The following is an 18,005-nucleotide window of genomic DNA, read 5'->3' as shown; positions in this document are numbered from 1 at the left end:
GAGTAAAGCACCAGAGGGGGATCTTCATTTCCTCTCCCATGCCCTGGCATTTCTCTCTAATAACCCTGTCTGAACTGCATCCCATCCATGCCCCCATTACCAGTCTCTCAAATAGACACTGCTGTGTATCTCCCCCCTATTAATTTCTATCTTGCTCTTTAATAGGAGAGCAAAGGATGTATGAGGTAGAATTTTCATGTGATGCTCTTGGTGGGTAGTTAGACAAGGGGCCAGAATCTTAGCTGAGAGTGGTAGTTAAATTGCAGGGAGTGAGAGTTTGGCCTGAATTATTTTGACTTGTAAGCTATAATATTGCTGTCTTCAAAGATGTTGGGGTGAAGAGTAAATCAAAACTTATTTTTTTATAAAATATATAAAGTAGTCACAGTGATGAGGGCAGGTTTTATTTGGGGTATTATTTGTACACAGGAGGTACACTGTACAGTTTTCATGGCAGGTGGTTATCATTGACTACATAGAGATTTCTTTTCACATACCTAAGGAGGAATAAAACATTCAGAAGTAGCAAATTTAGAATACTGAAAAATGCGGCTTTTAAAAATAATCGTGGGAGAAAACAACAAGCATGTTTGCTCATGTCCTTTATCTCAGTCAGCTAATCTTGCAGAATGTCACATTGCATAGAAATAGATTTTTACATATGAACTTGTTACATCACTTCCTAAAAAAAGACTATTTAGCTTGTACTTAAATAGCACATTCAGAGACTGTTTATGCAGAATTTCTGCTGCAAACATGTGATCCTTGTTAGATAGCTAAGCTCGGTGTGAAGATACGGCATTGTATTTATTTGCTGCTTACTATGTGAAAGATAAAATAATTACAGAAGTATCAGTTTGAAATCTTCATAGTTTTTAATAGTTTAAGGGTTTTAAAAGATAAAATCGGTTTTGACCATTTTGATCTCTAGTTGGCATAGGGAGCAATTCTACCAAAAAGGTATGTAAAGAGCATGTGATTCACAAAAAACAAAGCCTTCTCTGAAATCTATCAAATTAATCATAGCAAAACTGCATCCACAGTGTAACCAAATGTAGCCAGTTTATGTTGCTGCACGCTAACAAATCTGAGATACTATCCAATTTAAGACGAGTGAAGTATCTTGTGTCTCACAATGGCATTTCAATACATGCTATTAATTCCTCCAAGTCAAGGCAGATGCAGTCCCCAATGTGATTTTAGGAAGAGCAGAGACAACAATGTGTCTTTGTAGGTGCCATTTTTCACCTGGAATGTGAAATCAATGTCTTGACCATTTGTGGTCATTAAAAATCCCACTGCACCATTCTGCAGGACTAGAGGCATTGACTCCCAAGTCTTGGTGAAACTCCAAGAAAGTAATTATATTCCTCCTGATACAACCTTCCTTTTAAAGCTAATTTAAAGTTCCTCTTCAGCTGTTCTCCTCAGCTTTGAGTGAAAAATCCTTCTTATCCCTTTGTAAACTTTTCTTTAGTTCTGCTTTATACTGTCAGTTAGCAGTTGTCTTTTGTCACATTGCTGATGTTCTGCCCAGGAGCAGAGAATGTGTCTGCAATTGTGCACCCTACAATTAAAAAAGCTTTATTGGTGGCCTGGCTTAGGGGTGTTGTTCAACAACAAATTTTGGAGCCTTCTCCACCCAGATTTTCTTGTGTTGCTCAGTTAGTGGTGCAGTGTCTATGTGTAGGCAGAGCCAAGAAAAAGTAGTCAAAAGCATCAGGTGAGTTGTTTGCTCTGGTAAGTCAGATTTGCCCCTGGGGCAAAGCAAAGAACTTATGGCTGTGAAATATTTGGAAATATTTCAAGACAGAACTTCCTAGTTATCAACAGTATTGCAATTTGTTATATACATCAGCACTGTCGGCATTATCCGGTTATGCCCACTGGATATTCCTAGAAAAAAACCTGTAACTCTTCAAGTGATCATCCAAAATACATCATTCTTCAATGTGTACTTTTTTTCTTTTTACAGGAAGATCAATGCTCATGTGAGTGGTAGAACTCTGTTTAGTAAAGGGTTGAATGTTTCATCCAAATCAGAAATATTAGCTTAACCTATTGGGGTTTTTTGTATTTTAAGGAAAATGAGCACAAGCAATGGAAATTACTCCTTCTGTACATCCCAGGGAATCAAAGGGGTCACATTCACCTGTCCTGGAGAAGACAGGAACTTTTAACCCTCCTGGCTGAAATGATGATGAGGTTCTAATGCCTAAAACCAAGACCTCAGGGTTAGGACACCTCTCTTTCCAAACTGGGAGAATCCCCTATTCTGCATCCTGGGACGTTTCTGCTTGCATTTGAGCTGCATTCTTATCAGCACACCATGCAGATCCCTTCTTTGCCCTTATCCTCATGTGCCTTGTGTGCCGTAGGCGGGCTTTATCCTCTCCCCAAAGTGTGAGATGGAAAAAGGAAGAACGGTAACACGATTGCAGGAATGTGTTGCTGCCTTTTTTTCTTTTTTTTTTTTTTTTTTTTTTTTTTTTTTTTTTTTTTTTTTTTTTTTTATCTTCCCCAGCACCCTGACAGATTGCATAGCTAGAATCCATATGCTTTCCCTTTCAGAACAAAAATTGTTCTCGGTGGAGACCTAAAGCTTCCTAATCACTAAGAGTCATGATCCCGCAGAACTAAAAGATGGTTCCTAAGTGTAGTCTTGACTTGCATGGTTTGAACTCAGTACTTGCTCAGATTACTGGGGCGCATTTAGCCCAGATGACCTCAGCTGCCCTTTAAAACCTGCCTGCCTCTTGTGCCTCAGTTTACATCCCTGTAGAAACACAGCAAAAATCACCAAATGGTTTGGGTTGGCAAGAACCTTAAAGATCATCTAATTCCAAGCTTCCTGCCATGGGCAGGGACACCTTCCATAAGACCAGGTTGCTCCAAGCCCTATCCAACCTGGTCTTGTCATCACTTCCTGGGATGGGGCGGCCACAGGTTCTCTGGGCAAACTGCAAAATGTTGCAGAGTCAAACTTCAGAGCTGTGTTGTGCCAAATCCTGCATGTAGGTGGGTAACAACAGCCTCAGAGAGCAGAGCACCATATGATTTCTCAGTGAACAAAACATTTAATATAAACACAACACTTTCCAGATATTATGAAGAGTTTTCCTGAACAACTCTTTTTAAACAGAACTATTAGGCAGTAAAGTATGTTTGCTGATCTTTATGCAGATCTTCCCACTTCCACTTCACTGTTAAGGTTTTGACTAAAATATTTATACTTTTCTGCTTTGGTATACATCCTACTCCAATCCTACGGGCAGGATTTCTCAGCCTGCAGAGAGAAATGACAAAATGCATGTGTGGTGCTTGGTTCACCCACACTGGCTCTCTGGGCTTTGAGAAGAGCTGCATGGTCCTCTCGAGAGTAAAGAGCCTCTGCAGTAGGTCAAAGCTCCTCACAGGTCTCAGAAACAACTGGTAACTTTGCTTCTTTGGAAGACCCCATAGGAGGGTGCAATATTTTGGGATGCAGACCTCCTACCCAGCATTCTCTTGGTTTCAACAGCACCTATATCTTCCATATGTACAGATCATGTTGTCCCACGTCTGTCCTTTTGCAGCTAAACACAAAATACTTAGAAATTGTAAATTACCTTCCTGGGAATGTGCCCTCCTCCTTCATAAAGTCACCCTCCTCGTCACAGCTTTTCCAGGGTCTTCAGCCAGGTCCTCTCCCTGCCTTTTCTCTGTTGGGCATTAGCTCATCCCATTTGCATTGGATTTCAGTGAAATTCAGGGCAGCTCTGACAAAGTGTTCAAGTTTCCATTTTCACTCCTTTTCAAGGTCATCCTTTCATATCACAGAGAGGATGTAAAAATACATGATCTTATATTCATTCTCCCTTTGAGTATTATCTTCTTGTTTTCATCCAAGAATTTTTTTGTTTCCTGTAGATACAGTAAATTGTGAGTAATATTTATTGTGTGTGTCATTGGGGAGTATCCGGGGTCTGAAAACTGGTTGTGCAAATCTAGTTTTGGTTTCTTGAATGATTACAGAATGATTTATTATCTTTAAATAAACTTTAAGGGTTTTCTTGTTGAGTAATTTGCTTCAAAAGATTTTTAAACTCCCATGAAATATATTTATAGAGTGATGTTTCAATTTCTTATATTTATAGGAACACTTACCATGAACATTAATCTTCTTCAGCAGTCCATGTACCATTTATTTTCAATGGCATGGTGGGGATAATTGTGTTTGTTTTCTGGGAAATAATATTTTAAGTTTCATAATCTAAAGTGGGGTTAATTTATTTTCATGGTAGAAATGTTTACTGAGTTGATGGGATGCAGTGAAATCTTTGGATAGTTGGTAACTAATCAGATTTTTACTTGTGAGTTTGAGTTTTGAGCTGGATCTGTGTTTCAAAAACCATTACCTTACATATTTTTGCTCAAAAATGGAATTTGATCGGAGCAAATGTCAAATTGGCAACAAAATTAATTACATTAAAAATGTATGTTAAAGACCTGCAGTGTCTTTGTTTAACATTCTGATCACATTCAGATTTTTTACCACTGCATCGACTATTTAATACTTGTTTCCACAATGCTAACATCCCTTGTAGAGCGGGTTATTTAACAAGAATGAAAATCTTTAGAAATTTAGATGCACCTATCACTCACTGCTCCACTCAGCAACTGACAGTGTGGTTCCAGTTTTAACATCCTCATTTAAACCTACATGATTCTGCTTCTTGATGCTTCCTGCAGCACCCACCCATGATTTGCCTGGTTTTCTCTTTAAGCTGGATGAGCAATTGCTATTTTATAAAATGTGCTGCCATACCCTAAAGCAATATGGTTTGTGCCATTCTCTTATTGGAACAGTAATGGGTAGCTAAAGGCTACGGAGCCCCTTTAGAAGAAGAAAAAAAGATGCCAGATCCAGGCTTTTTCCATCAAAAAAAAGCATTTCAATAAAAGGAAATGATGTCTGGGATTAACAGTGGAAGGGGAAAATGTCCTGACTGTGGGAACCATTTAGTGATGTGGTTCTTTGATAGGTTACAAAAAACATCATATTAATTATTTGAACTGTGTAAGTCATGAGTAGAGCTTGGAAAATAAGGCAGTGTGATACCAATGTGCAGGAGTTTAATGAAAATAAAATATCTAAAATGTTCAGCTGAATCAAGTAACCCTATAGAAACTGAGTCTGTATTGCTTCACTCTAATTTCCTTTTCTTATCTCTTTACATTCACTTGCTCTTGCTCCTGGCTCTCACCTTTGATGTCATTTTTATCATGGACTTTGTTCATCACAAACACCTGCTAAATATGTACCTGTCTTCCTTAGCGGGGGTGGGAACTGTTTTTTTCTGAGGGGGCTTAAATATCTGCTGGACTGTTGCTGAGTGGTGAATGCAAGTAAAGGGTGTGAACCATTTTTCATTTCTTGCTTAATCTTCTTTGCAACCACTGAACACAGTTCTGATCTGTGCCTTTTGAAGCAAAGCACTGGGAGGTTTAAGGCAACCTTCTGTGCCCAGCAAACTGCACAGCTTGGAGATAGAGGCTCTGAAAATGCAAAGCCGTGCACGTTTAGAGGGACCATTTCATTTCCTCTGACATTGTAATGGAGACTACAATTGTCAGTGCGACCATTAAGGAAAAAGCCTGGTGTCACTGTGGGATGTCCAATACATAATAAAAAAAATTGTAATTAAAAAATTGGACCCTCATAGCTGCTTACAGTTCATATAGTGCCAAAAAAAGGACTAGAAAGATCTAGAGAGATCTCCTGAAGAGGAACTCTGAATTATTGTGGTTTTAATATATTAACTCTGTAGTTGCCCCATCAAAAAAAGTGACTTCAGAACATGGGGAAACTCTAGAAGAGCCTTCAAAAATACATTTCTTTATTGTTTTCCTTTGCATTCATAAATAAATTTGCCTTTGTTGTTCAATCTGTATGTATAAGGTTCATACTCTTGCAACAAAAATGTATAGGGTTGTTTCACTTCAAAGAGATCTCTAGATCCATAGTTTCTAAGCAAATTTCTAAGACAAGGAAGATTTTGGGACCTATCTTAATTATTACCACCTCCCCTTACAAAAAAAATTCCCCTCCAACTAAAAGTGGATGGAAGGATTTTCTCTGCTGTAAATAATAAGAATAAAATATTATGTTGAGAATTGTTCTATATCCTAAGTTCCATCTACAGCTGTGAAATTTTGCAGTTTCTATCTCAGCTGGAGAGAACAGGGTATGAACTAACCAGTTACCTTTCATGCAGAAAATGCGTGTATTGGATATAAATTTTATAAATGGACAAGAAAACTGTGGAATGAGATGGGCATCTGGTCAAGTCTTAGACAGTGAAGCCTCCTAGGCCTTCTTGCTGTTTTTTAAGGTCCTGTGTATGGGAGAGGAATGAGAAATGTAGTTACCCAGCTGTTTTCCTGATTCTTGGATAAGATTTAGGCAAATTTGCTGAAGAGGGAAACAAGGAAATACAGTGGTGATAAATCTGGGATGTATTTTAAGGACTGTGTACATAGGTAATGGCAATGTATTTTATTATGCTTTAATGTGACATACCACTACATTAGCCCACTTTCACTATCGCACACTCAGCTTCCCTCAAACAAATTGCACACCCACAAAAGGGTTTCAGACAAGTAAATTGGACAAAAAGTCACATATTTGGAAAATAACTGTTGTTTAAGACCAGTATAAGAAGATTTAGCATTAACACGGTATTTTCCCAGTGCATAACTTGATTGTAGAACTGTGTAAAGCCTTGCTTTTGCTGCAGCACTGAAATTAAAGAGAACATTTTCCACTGGAAAATTGGCCCAGTGGTACCTTTTGTCTATGCAAGATCATGCAGTGCTGGCATTTGAAACAGCGATAATTTTATGCCTAAAAAAAAAATGAGTAATTGTACCACGAAGAAGTTGATTCTGATAGATCTTTAGCTCACTCCATTGTCTGCTTTTTCACATTCTTTTGTGTGTGATCAGGGGGGCACCACATCCGCCAGTGACGTGTTTGCGTACGGAGCTGCAGATGCGTGTCTGCACTCCTATAAAACACAAGCAAGTACAAAGGCATCTTAAAAATTTTATAGCTGTTTAAAACACAAACTAAGTTTTCCTCCCCTTGTGTCTTTCAGAGAGACTGCCACAGAGTTATCTGGAACATTACCAAGGTAAGCAAGTTGCTCTAAACTGCATCTGTGTGTCAATGTCTAGAAGGTGCTGAAAGAAGCACGACCTTTGGAGCCAGAACATGATCCCTTTCCTAAGGAGAACTGCTGGGATACTGAGAACTGGGGGTGCAGGGAGGAGAGCTCTCCCTGCATGCCACAGACAGACAAATGACACTGAAATACTGGCACAGCCAAGCTCACACAGCTTAAAGCGACGGGTTGAAGTTGCTTTGAGGCTCAGCACAGTTGTGCACCTGATGAGGAAAATCCCAGCTGTGGCTTCCTTCCAGCTGTGCAATTATACCCATGGCAGGTGGTTTGGCTTTTGCTTTACATTTCACCTCAGGGATGAGAGGAGGGAAACGTGGAGGTAGGAGGGGAAAAAAAATCTGTGATCTTAAGGCATTCTCATTTGGAAAGCAGGAAAGGAGCTTAGACCAAATTCTTCTATGCTGAGAAAGCTTTCCATAAAAAAATAGAACTAGACAAGACTCCCAGGCTGCGATAGAGGTTTTTGAAGAGAGACCTGTCTACATATTGTCAGAGGATGCAATAAAATGCTGTAATCATGCAGATAGAGAAAAGGGTGGAGAGAAGGGAAACAAAAAAATCTGATATGGTAATCTGTCACTTAGCAGCGATGCCTAGTGAGTTAAAAAAAGATGCTCTGTCCTCTTGTACCTTCTGCCACTAGTTTTGCTCTCTGAGGTGCAGGGGATTTTAGTGGGGTTATGGTTTTGGGGGGGGGGTGGTTCCTCTCCTCTGATTAAAGCAGTGTTGTAGTTCAAGCAATATATAATGTAAGAAGAATATTTCAAGAGGAAGGACATGTTTCTTTAAGCATGGCAATACATGCACGTTGTTTCTAAGGCAGAGAAAAAATATCAGCCTTTCTTTAGAGGTTGTGTGCTGTAGATCAGTTGACTTTTTTATAATGATAAGCCATAAAAACGTATATTTTCACTATACATGGTGACTTCTCCCTGTGTAACATACACTTCTGTTCTGTGTGTACAAATTTATGTGATTAATATGATTTGTTCATCTAATAGATGCATTTCTTTTTATGGCTTACTATGACTCGGTCTCTGCGATTGTGCAAGCAAATGTGCTGGTGAAATGTTCCCATGTGTTTAAAGAGCTGAGCAGTGATCAGGTCTACCTGACACCAAAGGTTTTGTTCATCTTCCTTGCAAAATAATTGCATTTCTTCATACACACACACACATACAAAAAAATTAAAAAAAAAAAAAAAAGAAAAAAAAAAAAGAAAACCAACAAACTAACAAAAAATAAATTTAAAAAAAGTAGAATTCAACAGAGTAGCCACCTCCTTGGCCAGGAATATTAATATTGATGCTTAGCTATATCTTTTATTGGTTTTAGTGCTAAAATATTTCTAGTTTCACTGCACTTGGTGAGGTATTATAGGACTAATATACTGGAAACATGGAGTCCTTACACTGCAGAAATGAATTCCACTTCAAATTAAAGTTAAAATGAGACACATAAGTGCTTGAATAAACATCCCATTTTGTACTTGCCATTAATGATTGTCTAAATGTGCTTTTTGAATTATTACCACAAGGCTTTAATTTCAACTGCAGTAAGATGTCACAAGTAAAATCAGATTATACCAGCAATGTGCACAAGGCATTGTAATTGTGTTATAAATATTAAACCAAATGATCTTGTCATGATTTAAAACAAATGTTTCCAGCTAGGCGCAGGTTGGCTTGTCCTCCAGCCTTCTCCAGGATTCACCTGTTCCTGAATTTCTCTAAGCAAACAGCTCCTTGGGGTTTTTTAATCTTATGTTGTGATGTATTAATCTAATATTTTTTGTTCTTCTTTCAAACATCAAGTGACTCGTTTTACTATTATTAATTCATAACAGTGGAATAGTCTAATTTTCTCCCATCTTCTTCCACCTTAACCTGAAATCACTTTATGGCATATAAAGTTTTAGGTGTTGCACCTTGAAATGACGAAACAAATAATCACTTTCCTATCATTTCTGGGATTCCCATCTCTGTATTTTTGTCTGGTGGGGCAGAGCCAAGTCCCTTGTAACTCTGGAAATCCAATTCTCCTCTGTCCAGGCAAACACAATGGCTTTTCCTAGAGCAGTAATGACTCTTGGATATATTTGTGGCCAGGATTGATCAAATCATTTTCATGTACTCACAAACCTGGTGAAAGGGTTTTCACTGCAAGTGACGTGTGACCAGATGTGTCTCTACTTGGAATATTTTGTCTGGCTGTCAAGAAAGTTTAGGCAGTGGTGGAATTAATTATTTATTGTTGTTGTTACTGTCATTAAAAAGAAAGCCTCAAAAAGCCCTTCTGTTTTTTTCATAGTTCAGTTAAAGAGGTGAAATTAGGGATTCACTCCCATAAAGCCCTGTAATTAGTCAGAAGTAGGTAGGAGTATATTTTGAATATTTTCTCATCTCAGTAGTAACCAAGAGAGGTTACATATTTTTTTAAAAAAAAGCAAATATAACAAAGTGTCTTGGTAAATGTGGCTTTTTAATACATTCATTTTCCATTAAATACTGTTGATGGTTCTCTAACGATTATATTTAAAGGAAGAAGAAATAACCCTTCTTCTTACCACTGAAGTATGTGTATCACCGATAGGCAAAAATAGAAAAATGTGAGTTGGTGGACATCATTTAGTGGGAAAGATAATAGATTAACTTTGCCTGTAGAAAGATATAAAAATATTCAGTACAATTATATTGTGTCAGTTCTAATTTACCAGTTATTTCTGATGATTTCAGGAAGCTCAGGCTAGAGAATGAATTGAAAATTCAGACTTAAAATGTGATAAAGAAGCTTTACAATTTTTATATTAAATGACATTATTATAGCTATGAATGTATATTGTTTTTTCGAAGAAAGGCTTTCTGTGTGCAACAGCACATCAAAGAAGAGATCTTCACAAGGAAAACTTTACAATAATATTAAGTTGTTCATTGCATGACCTATTTAGAGTACTCAGATACTTCTTGTTGTAGACTACATAATTAAATTTTAAATGGAACATGATAAAGAAATTATACTGGTGATCTCCAGAGATTTGAATACCCTATTTGGATCTTTACAAGAGTGTAGCGAAGGCATACTTTTAAAATTTAATAAAGGTCTGGCCTATTTTTTTTTTTTTCCTTTCAGATGCTTTATAGCTGCTATGGCAGTTTCAAACTGTGTTTTCTCTCAACATTCCATAGTCAGGACCTGCAATAACAGAGCAAACTAAAAGTATTTAAAAAATACAGTTTAACTTGAGAAATTCACCATTTAATAATGGCAATTAATGAAGGGAGATAAACTTCTGAAATCGTGGGGAGGCTAAGCTTGCAGCCAGCCTTTCCTGGACCAGCCTCTGAGCTCAGCAGTGGAGGGGAGCAGTGAATGAATGGAGTCCTGGAGCACAGTGTGAAGCCCTTTGGGCATGAGGGAGATGATGTTTGGAGCTTAAAGGAGAAAATACTCAGCTTCAATTTCAAAGGAAGGATTTCAGTCTCTAGCCACTTCTGTTTGTTTCTGTGAAAGTTACTTTATATTTAAAGAAGAACAAATATTTTAAATATAGACTAACCGCATGGATTATTTATTTGCTTAATGCTAGGTTAGTATTAACAGAAGGGAAATCTGGGCTACTTTTCCTCTTTTATGTACTGGCTCAATTTTTTATTTCACTCAAGGGGGGAGTAAAGTTTAAACGGCCACTTCCTCCTCTTAGCTGTTAAAATAAGGGGAAAAAATCAAACCAATAATTTGCATATACCTTTTTAATGGAAAATTTTGTAGAAATATCACTAAAACACCTGCTTAAATCTTGAGCAAGGCTGAGAAAATCTTGTGTATCTTGAGGTGAAGGCTATCTTAAAATTGCCATTTAGAATTTTTTTAAGATGATGGGAGGAAACCTGCAGTGGATATATTGATGTTAAAACAAACATGTTCAAAATGGAAATTAAATCTTTGGCTAGTCCTTGAATTTTGGTCATCTACAAACTTAAAATAATTAAGCCTGTGGTCTGGAGTATGCTACAAATTTTGCCTCACTTGAGTTGGGGTTTTATTCTCCACCATTCCATAAATTTCTTCAATAATAGCTTAGTCCCATTTACTGTAGAGTCTTCTGTTCTCAGGTGTCTACTGCATTTTGAAAATAGAATTTAAGTACTGAAGTCACTTTGCTGCTTTTGAAAAATGTTAACCTGCAACTTCACCATTATTGAAATCTAATGCGACTAAGCTTTTATCTAAAGCAAAAAGAAGAATTGACAACCCACCATATGACAAGCAAAATGAAATCTCTTGATCACTATCTGTCAGCAGTCTTTCTAATACCATTGTGTTAGGGAATGATATGTCTTCCAAGAAGTTCAGTACACAAGGTTTTGAATCATTTCTGTCTTGACAGCCTAACACAAGTAACTACTTGTAAGTGCTTGGATGAATTATAAAATCTATGTGGTTCTGTAGAGTGAGTTAATAAAACATCTATGAGCAGTTTAATTACTATGAAATGAAAAGGATTTTTTCGTGACAGTAATAGGGACATGGTCTGAAGACCAACCTGGCATGTCAGCTGCTGTCTTCACTGGATTTGCACGGACAGTGGGAGTTGGGGTTACCTCCTCTGTTTCCACTTTTGGTTCCCTCCCATTCTGGCAAGCAGCTTCTCTCCCTCTGAGAACACTAGGTCATACCTTTTCACCCCTCATGTTTTCATGTCCTCTCATGTCACTGGTGCTGCTTTGTCAGTTATGTCAGGCTTGAACGCCCACCCGCCTACACCAGGCATGTCTCTGCCAAACTATGACAGAATTTTCCATACCCTCACATAACATTTACTGAAGCTTTACTCTCTCTTAAATAAAGCAGGTATTTGGCACAGTCCATTTGTGATCCTCTCTTCTAATGGAGAAGTTTTGCTTTCCACCTTCAAATAAATCCTTTCTCGAAACTCACTCTAGTTTTAGAGGCATATAAATAATTGGTCAAAAAAACATTGCTCATCCTGGATGGCAGGCAGTGCTAGCTGATAATATTAAAATATCTTGAATGTCAAACTATATGTAGCAATCCAGAGCTAGTCTTTGGAAATGATATCATCTTCTATCTTTTCCTAAACCTCATCATTAAAAAGAAAAGAAAAAGATTTCAGCCTTCGATATTTAAATGTTCTCAAGTCAACTGTCTTAAAGAGCAGATTTTCCATAATTTGGATGCCTGCTATTTTCTAAAGAAAGTAGTTATTTTGAAATGAGACTTGAATTTAACTAATTATTCCCTTATTAAAAAAAAAAATAGGTAAAAGAATCTCATGTTTGACCTTTCTTTTTGCCTCAGATGTTCATTTTGAAGCATTTCTTCTTTCATCTAACCTTTGAGCTGCTTTTCTGTACTGGAAGCAGAACTGCCTATATATACCCCATTGTATCTGCTGTAGAGGAATGCCGTGATGGTGCTTGGTCTTTGAGGAACTGGAATAAAAATTGCAATAATTTTTTAGGATGGTAACAAGTTTGATGTAATTGTAAGAAAATCTGGAGGTTTTGAGGAAATAATACACAAGATCTCTTCACTATTCTGATTTTTATTTTTCCTCAGTAAAGCTTCAGTATCCTTAAATGCAACATGGAGCTATTCCTTGTAGTAGCTGTTGGCATGTCTCTTTTTGTTGTTTTACAGCCATTTTGAAATATATGTTTTACAGCTAATGGTAATCTTAAAACACACTTATGTGCAATCTGATCCCTTTCTGAAGAGATATTTTTAAAATCTTAAGAGGAGCCTAAGGAGCATAGAGGTGATTATCCATATGTGCTTACTGATGACTTGCATTCAAAAATTACAAAGATACCAATGGCAGGATTCATATTACCTAAATTTAGCTATCACATAAGTTCTCTCTAGAAAGAACCAGGGGAGAAATGGAGAGAAATAGGTGCCTTATCTAAGGACAAGGTGAATATCCTAGAGAATTGTTTTTCTTTCTCCATTGCCTGAAAATGGGGTCTGGGGGAATAGCACAGACTAAATGTTTCACCTGATGAGAGCTTTAATTTAAGGTGATCAGCCCGACTTTTATAAGTGTTAAAGTGCCAAGTGACGTAAGCTGATGCCTGCTGGAGTTTTGAGGACATTGGCATGCTTAACCTCAAAAAAACTTTCAATATTTTGTACTGACTTCCTAAATATAGATCCTGGGAAGGAGGGGCGAAAGTCAGACAGAAATCATGGTTGGACTTGATACAGCTCTGACCCAGAATGCAGGAACTCTTCTCACAGTGCAGAGCCCTCAGAAATCACAGCAGCCCTGAAATGGTTCCTAATCATAGATAGACTTTGAATCTTAAAACTGAGTGTAAGTGATTTTACTCAGAGTCCTGGTTTTGGAACCCACAACTATTTTTCCCCAGCAATTGTAGGCATCTCTCACAAACGTTAATGAATTTGACAGCAGATTTTTATCTTTAAAGTCTGGTAGAGCTTTTGTTTTTATTCCTTATTGTGAAGCTCTAAAACGAGAGACATATTCCCTTCTCTTTTTTTTTTTTTTTTTTTTTTTTTTTTTCTGTTATTCACCTTAACCAGACTTCCAAGCATCTTTTAAACTTGTCTTACAAAGCATTGCTAAACGTGCCCAATGAGGATAATGTGCAGTAGAAATGAAAGGACTTAGATCTCTTCATTTCCATTCCTGAAGGTGAATTCCAAGATCGCGATTATTTTTATTTATACAGTGCCTAAAGAGTACTAAATACTTTATGGAACAAATAAAAGACCTCTTGTAAAAAGCACGCACTCCTATAATCTAATTTTAGTCTCAAATCAGGCAGCATGAATGCTAAGCAGCAGGGCTTGAAGAAAGACAGAAGGTGTATGAGGGCCACGCTAACAAGATTGGGCAGTTATTTAGGTTCATTATCTGTCCCATTTAATAGCACTGCAATATCTTGCTGGTTTAAGTTAAATTTACATTGGCCTGTGGAGAACATTTGACTGACACAAGAATGGTACTTCTTGGGTTTGCTCAAAAAACGAGCCTTTGAAAAGGAGTTTGAATGAAGATAGAAAAAGGCACCATTACAGGTGCATTTGAGATGCCATTCCAGTGTAAGAAGCAGCAAATGAAACCAACTTAAAATACTAAGCCTGTTTTCCCCTCCTCACTTCATTTCCCAGCTCAGTCAAAATACTTGTGTTCCAAGTTAGTGCTTTGTATGTATCCTTTGCTTAAGCATGGCTTTAGCCCTTATAACCATCAGAATAATTTATTTAGAAATTCAGTGCAAAAGATGAAACTTGTGGGAATAACTCCAGATGTAAATGTATATCTTTGGGGGAAAGAGAAATGTTCACACATCAGGATCTGGAGAAGCAAACCAGCAAATGAAGTGGAGATTTGTTAACACAGCAGAGAAGATCTATCTCAGTACCTTTGCTGTAGCCTGAACAAGGCCTCCATCATATATTATATTATATAGACTACTATATCATAGGTTTTAAAAATAGTTAGAAGTGAACTGCTCATATGCAGAATTCTTAGCACCATCCTTGCCATTGGTTCCAGAAGAGCAGTAGCAAGAGACATAGATGGAGCAATGTCAGGAAACCCACACTGCTCTCCCTAAGACAGCAGAGACTCTGCTTTAATGCTCTTTTCAACATTCTCTGCCTTCTGAGCATTGCTTTTATTTATGAAATCACTGCTATTGTAGCATTTACAAAAATTGCAACTATTTGAATGTTTCCAAAAGATTTGCTGTAAACTAAAAGCAAATCTTAGACAATTCTCAGTAAATTATTGAAAGAGGTTTTAAAAAAAAAAAACCCTAACGCTTTCCCTGGTGTTCAAGGTTAACACTTTATACTTCATCTACATTATATTAAAAACATTTTTACTGGAGTCCATAAATGTTACACATTTTAAAAGGCAATGAGCGCAGTGGGACTAGAAATGTTGCATAGCACCAGACACGAGACCTGCAAGCAGTAATTGCTGCCTGGCTTTTTTTTTTATTTTTTTGAGGGTGCTGACTTGAGATTGCTTCTCTGAGGCGATACTCATTTTTCTGGTTTTATCTTGCCATTGGAAGCAGGCAGCCCCTAAGGTTTTCCTGTGGTCAGAAGCAGGCTATGAGCCCCAAACTCCCGTGTTGGGAGCAGCATCTCATTGCTGTAATTCTCTTACTGGCAGGGAGGTTTTGCTGGTTTGGAGCCACAGAGGACCTACCCCACTTCCCTGTGTACATTCTCCCAGAGCATTTTGCAAGTTGTGCCCTGCACAGCACTTCTACAGCAGCAAAGTGGTGCTTCTCATCGCCAGGCTATAATGGAAAATATTTTTCATCCAGACCCTTTTGAACTTTTAGAGCTCCCTCAACATTATGCAGGGAACATTTAAGGCTCTGCAAAGCTGTGATGTAAAGTGGGTGCAAATCGTGTCTTTTTGCTGCAATCTAACCTTAATGAATGCCCATGGAGAAAGGAAGAGGGAAAACAAGACTAGGCTTTACTCAGCACAGAGAAAACAACCCTAAAAGAAGAGACCTTTCAGCCCTGTCTGTATATTTTGCTTCTGAACTTTTAGATACAAATGCCACAACAGCTCACATGCTCAATTTTGAAGAACAGTCCTGCTGATACCAATGTGATTGTACAAGTCAGTGCAATTTTAGTATGAGTATTGCTGCTTACTCATTGCTGTGAGATGAATATCCTCTGATTTGATCCCAGTGTTGCCACTAAGACTATAGACAGCTCTACTTAATCAAGACAGAAGAATAGACACATAGCAACTCAGTTTTGGTAGCATCCTCTTGAAACATGAACAGAGAATCATAAACTGGAAGCTTAAAAAAAGGCCCTAAATGGCTCCAATACTATTTAGAGGTATGATTTTGGTTAATTGAAAGTACTGGACAACTGTGGGTGTCACTGACTTAGGTTCAAAGGATAAATGTGCTTTTCTGAACCAGCCTATTAATTCAAGATCTTAAAAGGTGTCTGTGACATTTAGGAATCCTTCTGTGCTTAGAGCTCAGGAGCCCATCTTTTAACTAGCTGTTCAAAATTCAGTTTCTTTTTTAAGCTTTCCTGTTGGGGGATGCAGATGCACCTGCCCTGATGTGGTCCTGGATGCCAAAAGAACTGTGGCTTGCTCAAATCTGCATCTGCTGGCAGATTTCATTCCAGAATTGCATGGAGCAGTAAGCAGAAGTTCCTGCAACTATAAAGTTTCATTTAACAAAAATGAAATATTATTATTCATGTCATGAGTAATTGAATCCCCAGATGTTCTCATTTTCTATCAATGGCTGGAGACAATATGACTCTAGATAAACTGTGACAACATGAATTGATTTCTTTCTCTTTTTTCTTCTTTTTTTTTCTTTTTCTTTTCTTTTCTTATTTCAAACCTGCAAAGTGTCTGTGGGTTGGGGTTTTTTGGCTGATTGTTTGGATATGACATTACAGGCTGTGCAGCTGTAAAAAAGACCTTCTCATTTCCATTGAGAATAAGTAAAATAAAGCATCACAGGTATAGCATTGCTTTTCCCTGGTCCTGCCCCTGTTTATTTCTGCAGAGATAACAGGGATAGAGCAATTGAATTTGGAAAGAAATCTGCAAGAAGAGATGGTTGCTGTTAACACCGAATATTCAGATTGTAATAATAAAAGTAATAAGGTCACTAAAAAGCCACCTGTTACTTCTTTTTGGTTTGGTTTTCTCTAAAGCATAGAGTTTACTTTTTTGTCTCTGAATTTATGGCAAAGATGGCAAGTCCAACTCCTTAGAAACCTTATTATATGCAAGGCATTAATTCCTTGTTAAAGTTAAGTAGGAAAAGAAGCCACACTCACCAACATTTCTAACGCTGCTAAAGATGAATGTTTGCATGAAGGAACAAAGGTAGAAAAACTTTAAGTGCTTGTTAAAGCATGCACACACAGTGCATACAAGCAATAAGTCCGTTTTGCTGAACTGTGAAATTGCCCTGAGTAATTTCTCTAATAACAGAACAGATATTGCCCCGCTGACCCCAGAGGAGCTCTGGGCTCAGTGCTGCTGCAGGTCCTGGTATCAGCAGAAACTTCTGCAACCAAAGCACGGGCTGCAAGCTGAGCACTGAAAAATAAAAGAAACCTGATGAATAACTTTTAAATGTTCTGGCTGATTTAAAAATTCAGAAAATGATTAATGATGAAAGTAGTTTGTTTATTGATTTCCCTCCCATGACCTATTCTTCAGAGGAAGCTGCACTATTGTGTCCAGAGGTGTGTTTGACTGCTGCCTCCTATTTCCAAAGACAGTATTCATTCCACTATGAATTGAATGTACAGTAGCAGAAACTTTTAATAGGCATTTCTTGTTAGCTTTCTCCTACAGAAATGATGTAGTGCTGATGCTTTCCCTCTGTGTTATGGAGAATGCCTCTGGAAATAACAGTTCTGTAGCTGGAGCAGGAAAAAAAACCCCATAGAATCCCTTGGGATACTGCAGCACATGCAGAAATAGGAAAAGAAATCATATGAGAAAAACATTCAGTTAAAGCAGCAACTTACGTCTTCTCTTTCAAAACTTGCAAGGTGAAAAAGAGCAATGTGGTTTAAAGGGGATATTGATTTGGTGGAGCTATGCGTGAACTCGTGCCACAACCCCAGTACTTCTCCAGTCTCTGAACCTCTCAGAATTAATGCAAGGGGTTTAGACTGATTGCTTGAAGTTTTTCTGTAAAAAAAAAAAAAAAAAAAAAAAAAAAAAAAAAAAAAAAAAAAAAAAAGCATGTTTGATGAATGGCA

General features: G+C 37.6%; 1 protein-coding gene across 1 annotated transcript in view; it reads left to right on the top strand.

Annotated features, from left to right (window-relative positions):
- The window catches only part of CELF2 (CUGBP Elav-like family member 2), a 375,554-nt gene that overhangs the window by 61,571 nt on the left and 295,978 nt on the right, over positions 1-18,005 (top strand). Inside the window, exon 2 of the mRNA XM_066318826.1 lies at positions 7,140-7,175. Within this exon, the coding sequence (XP_066174923.1) occupies positions 7,140-7,175 (36 nt within the window). The remainder of the gene's footprint in view (positions 1-7,139; positions 7,176-18,005) is intronic.

The sequence above is a fragment of the Sylvia atricapilla genome, chromosome 5 (genome assembly GCF_009819655.1).
Source record: "Sylvia atricapilla isolate bSylAtr1 chromosome 5, bSylAtr1.pri, whole genome shotgun sequence".
NCBI classification, from domain to species: Eukaryota; Metazoa; Chordata; class Aves; order Passeriformes; family Sylviidae; genus Sylvia; species Sylvia atricapilla.
This window is presented reverse-complemented; position numbering and strand designations above follow the sequence as displayed.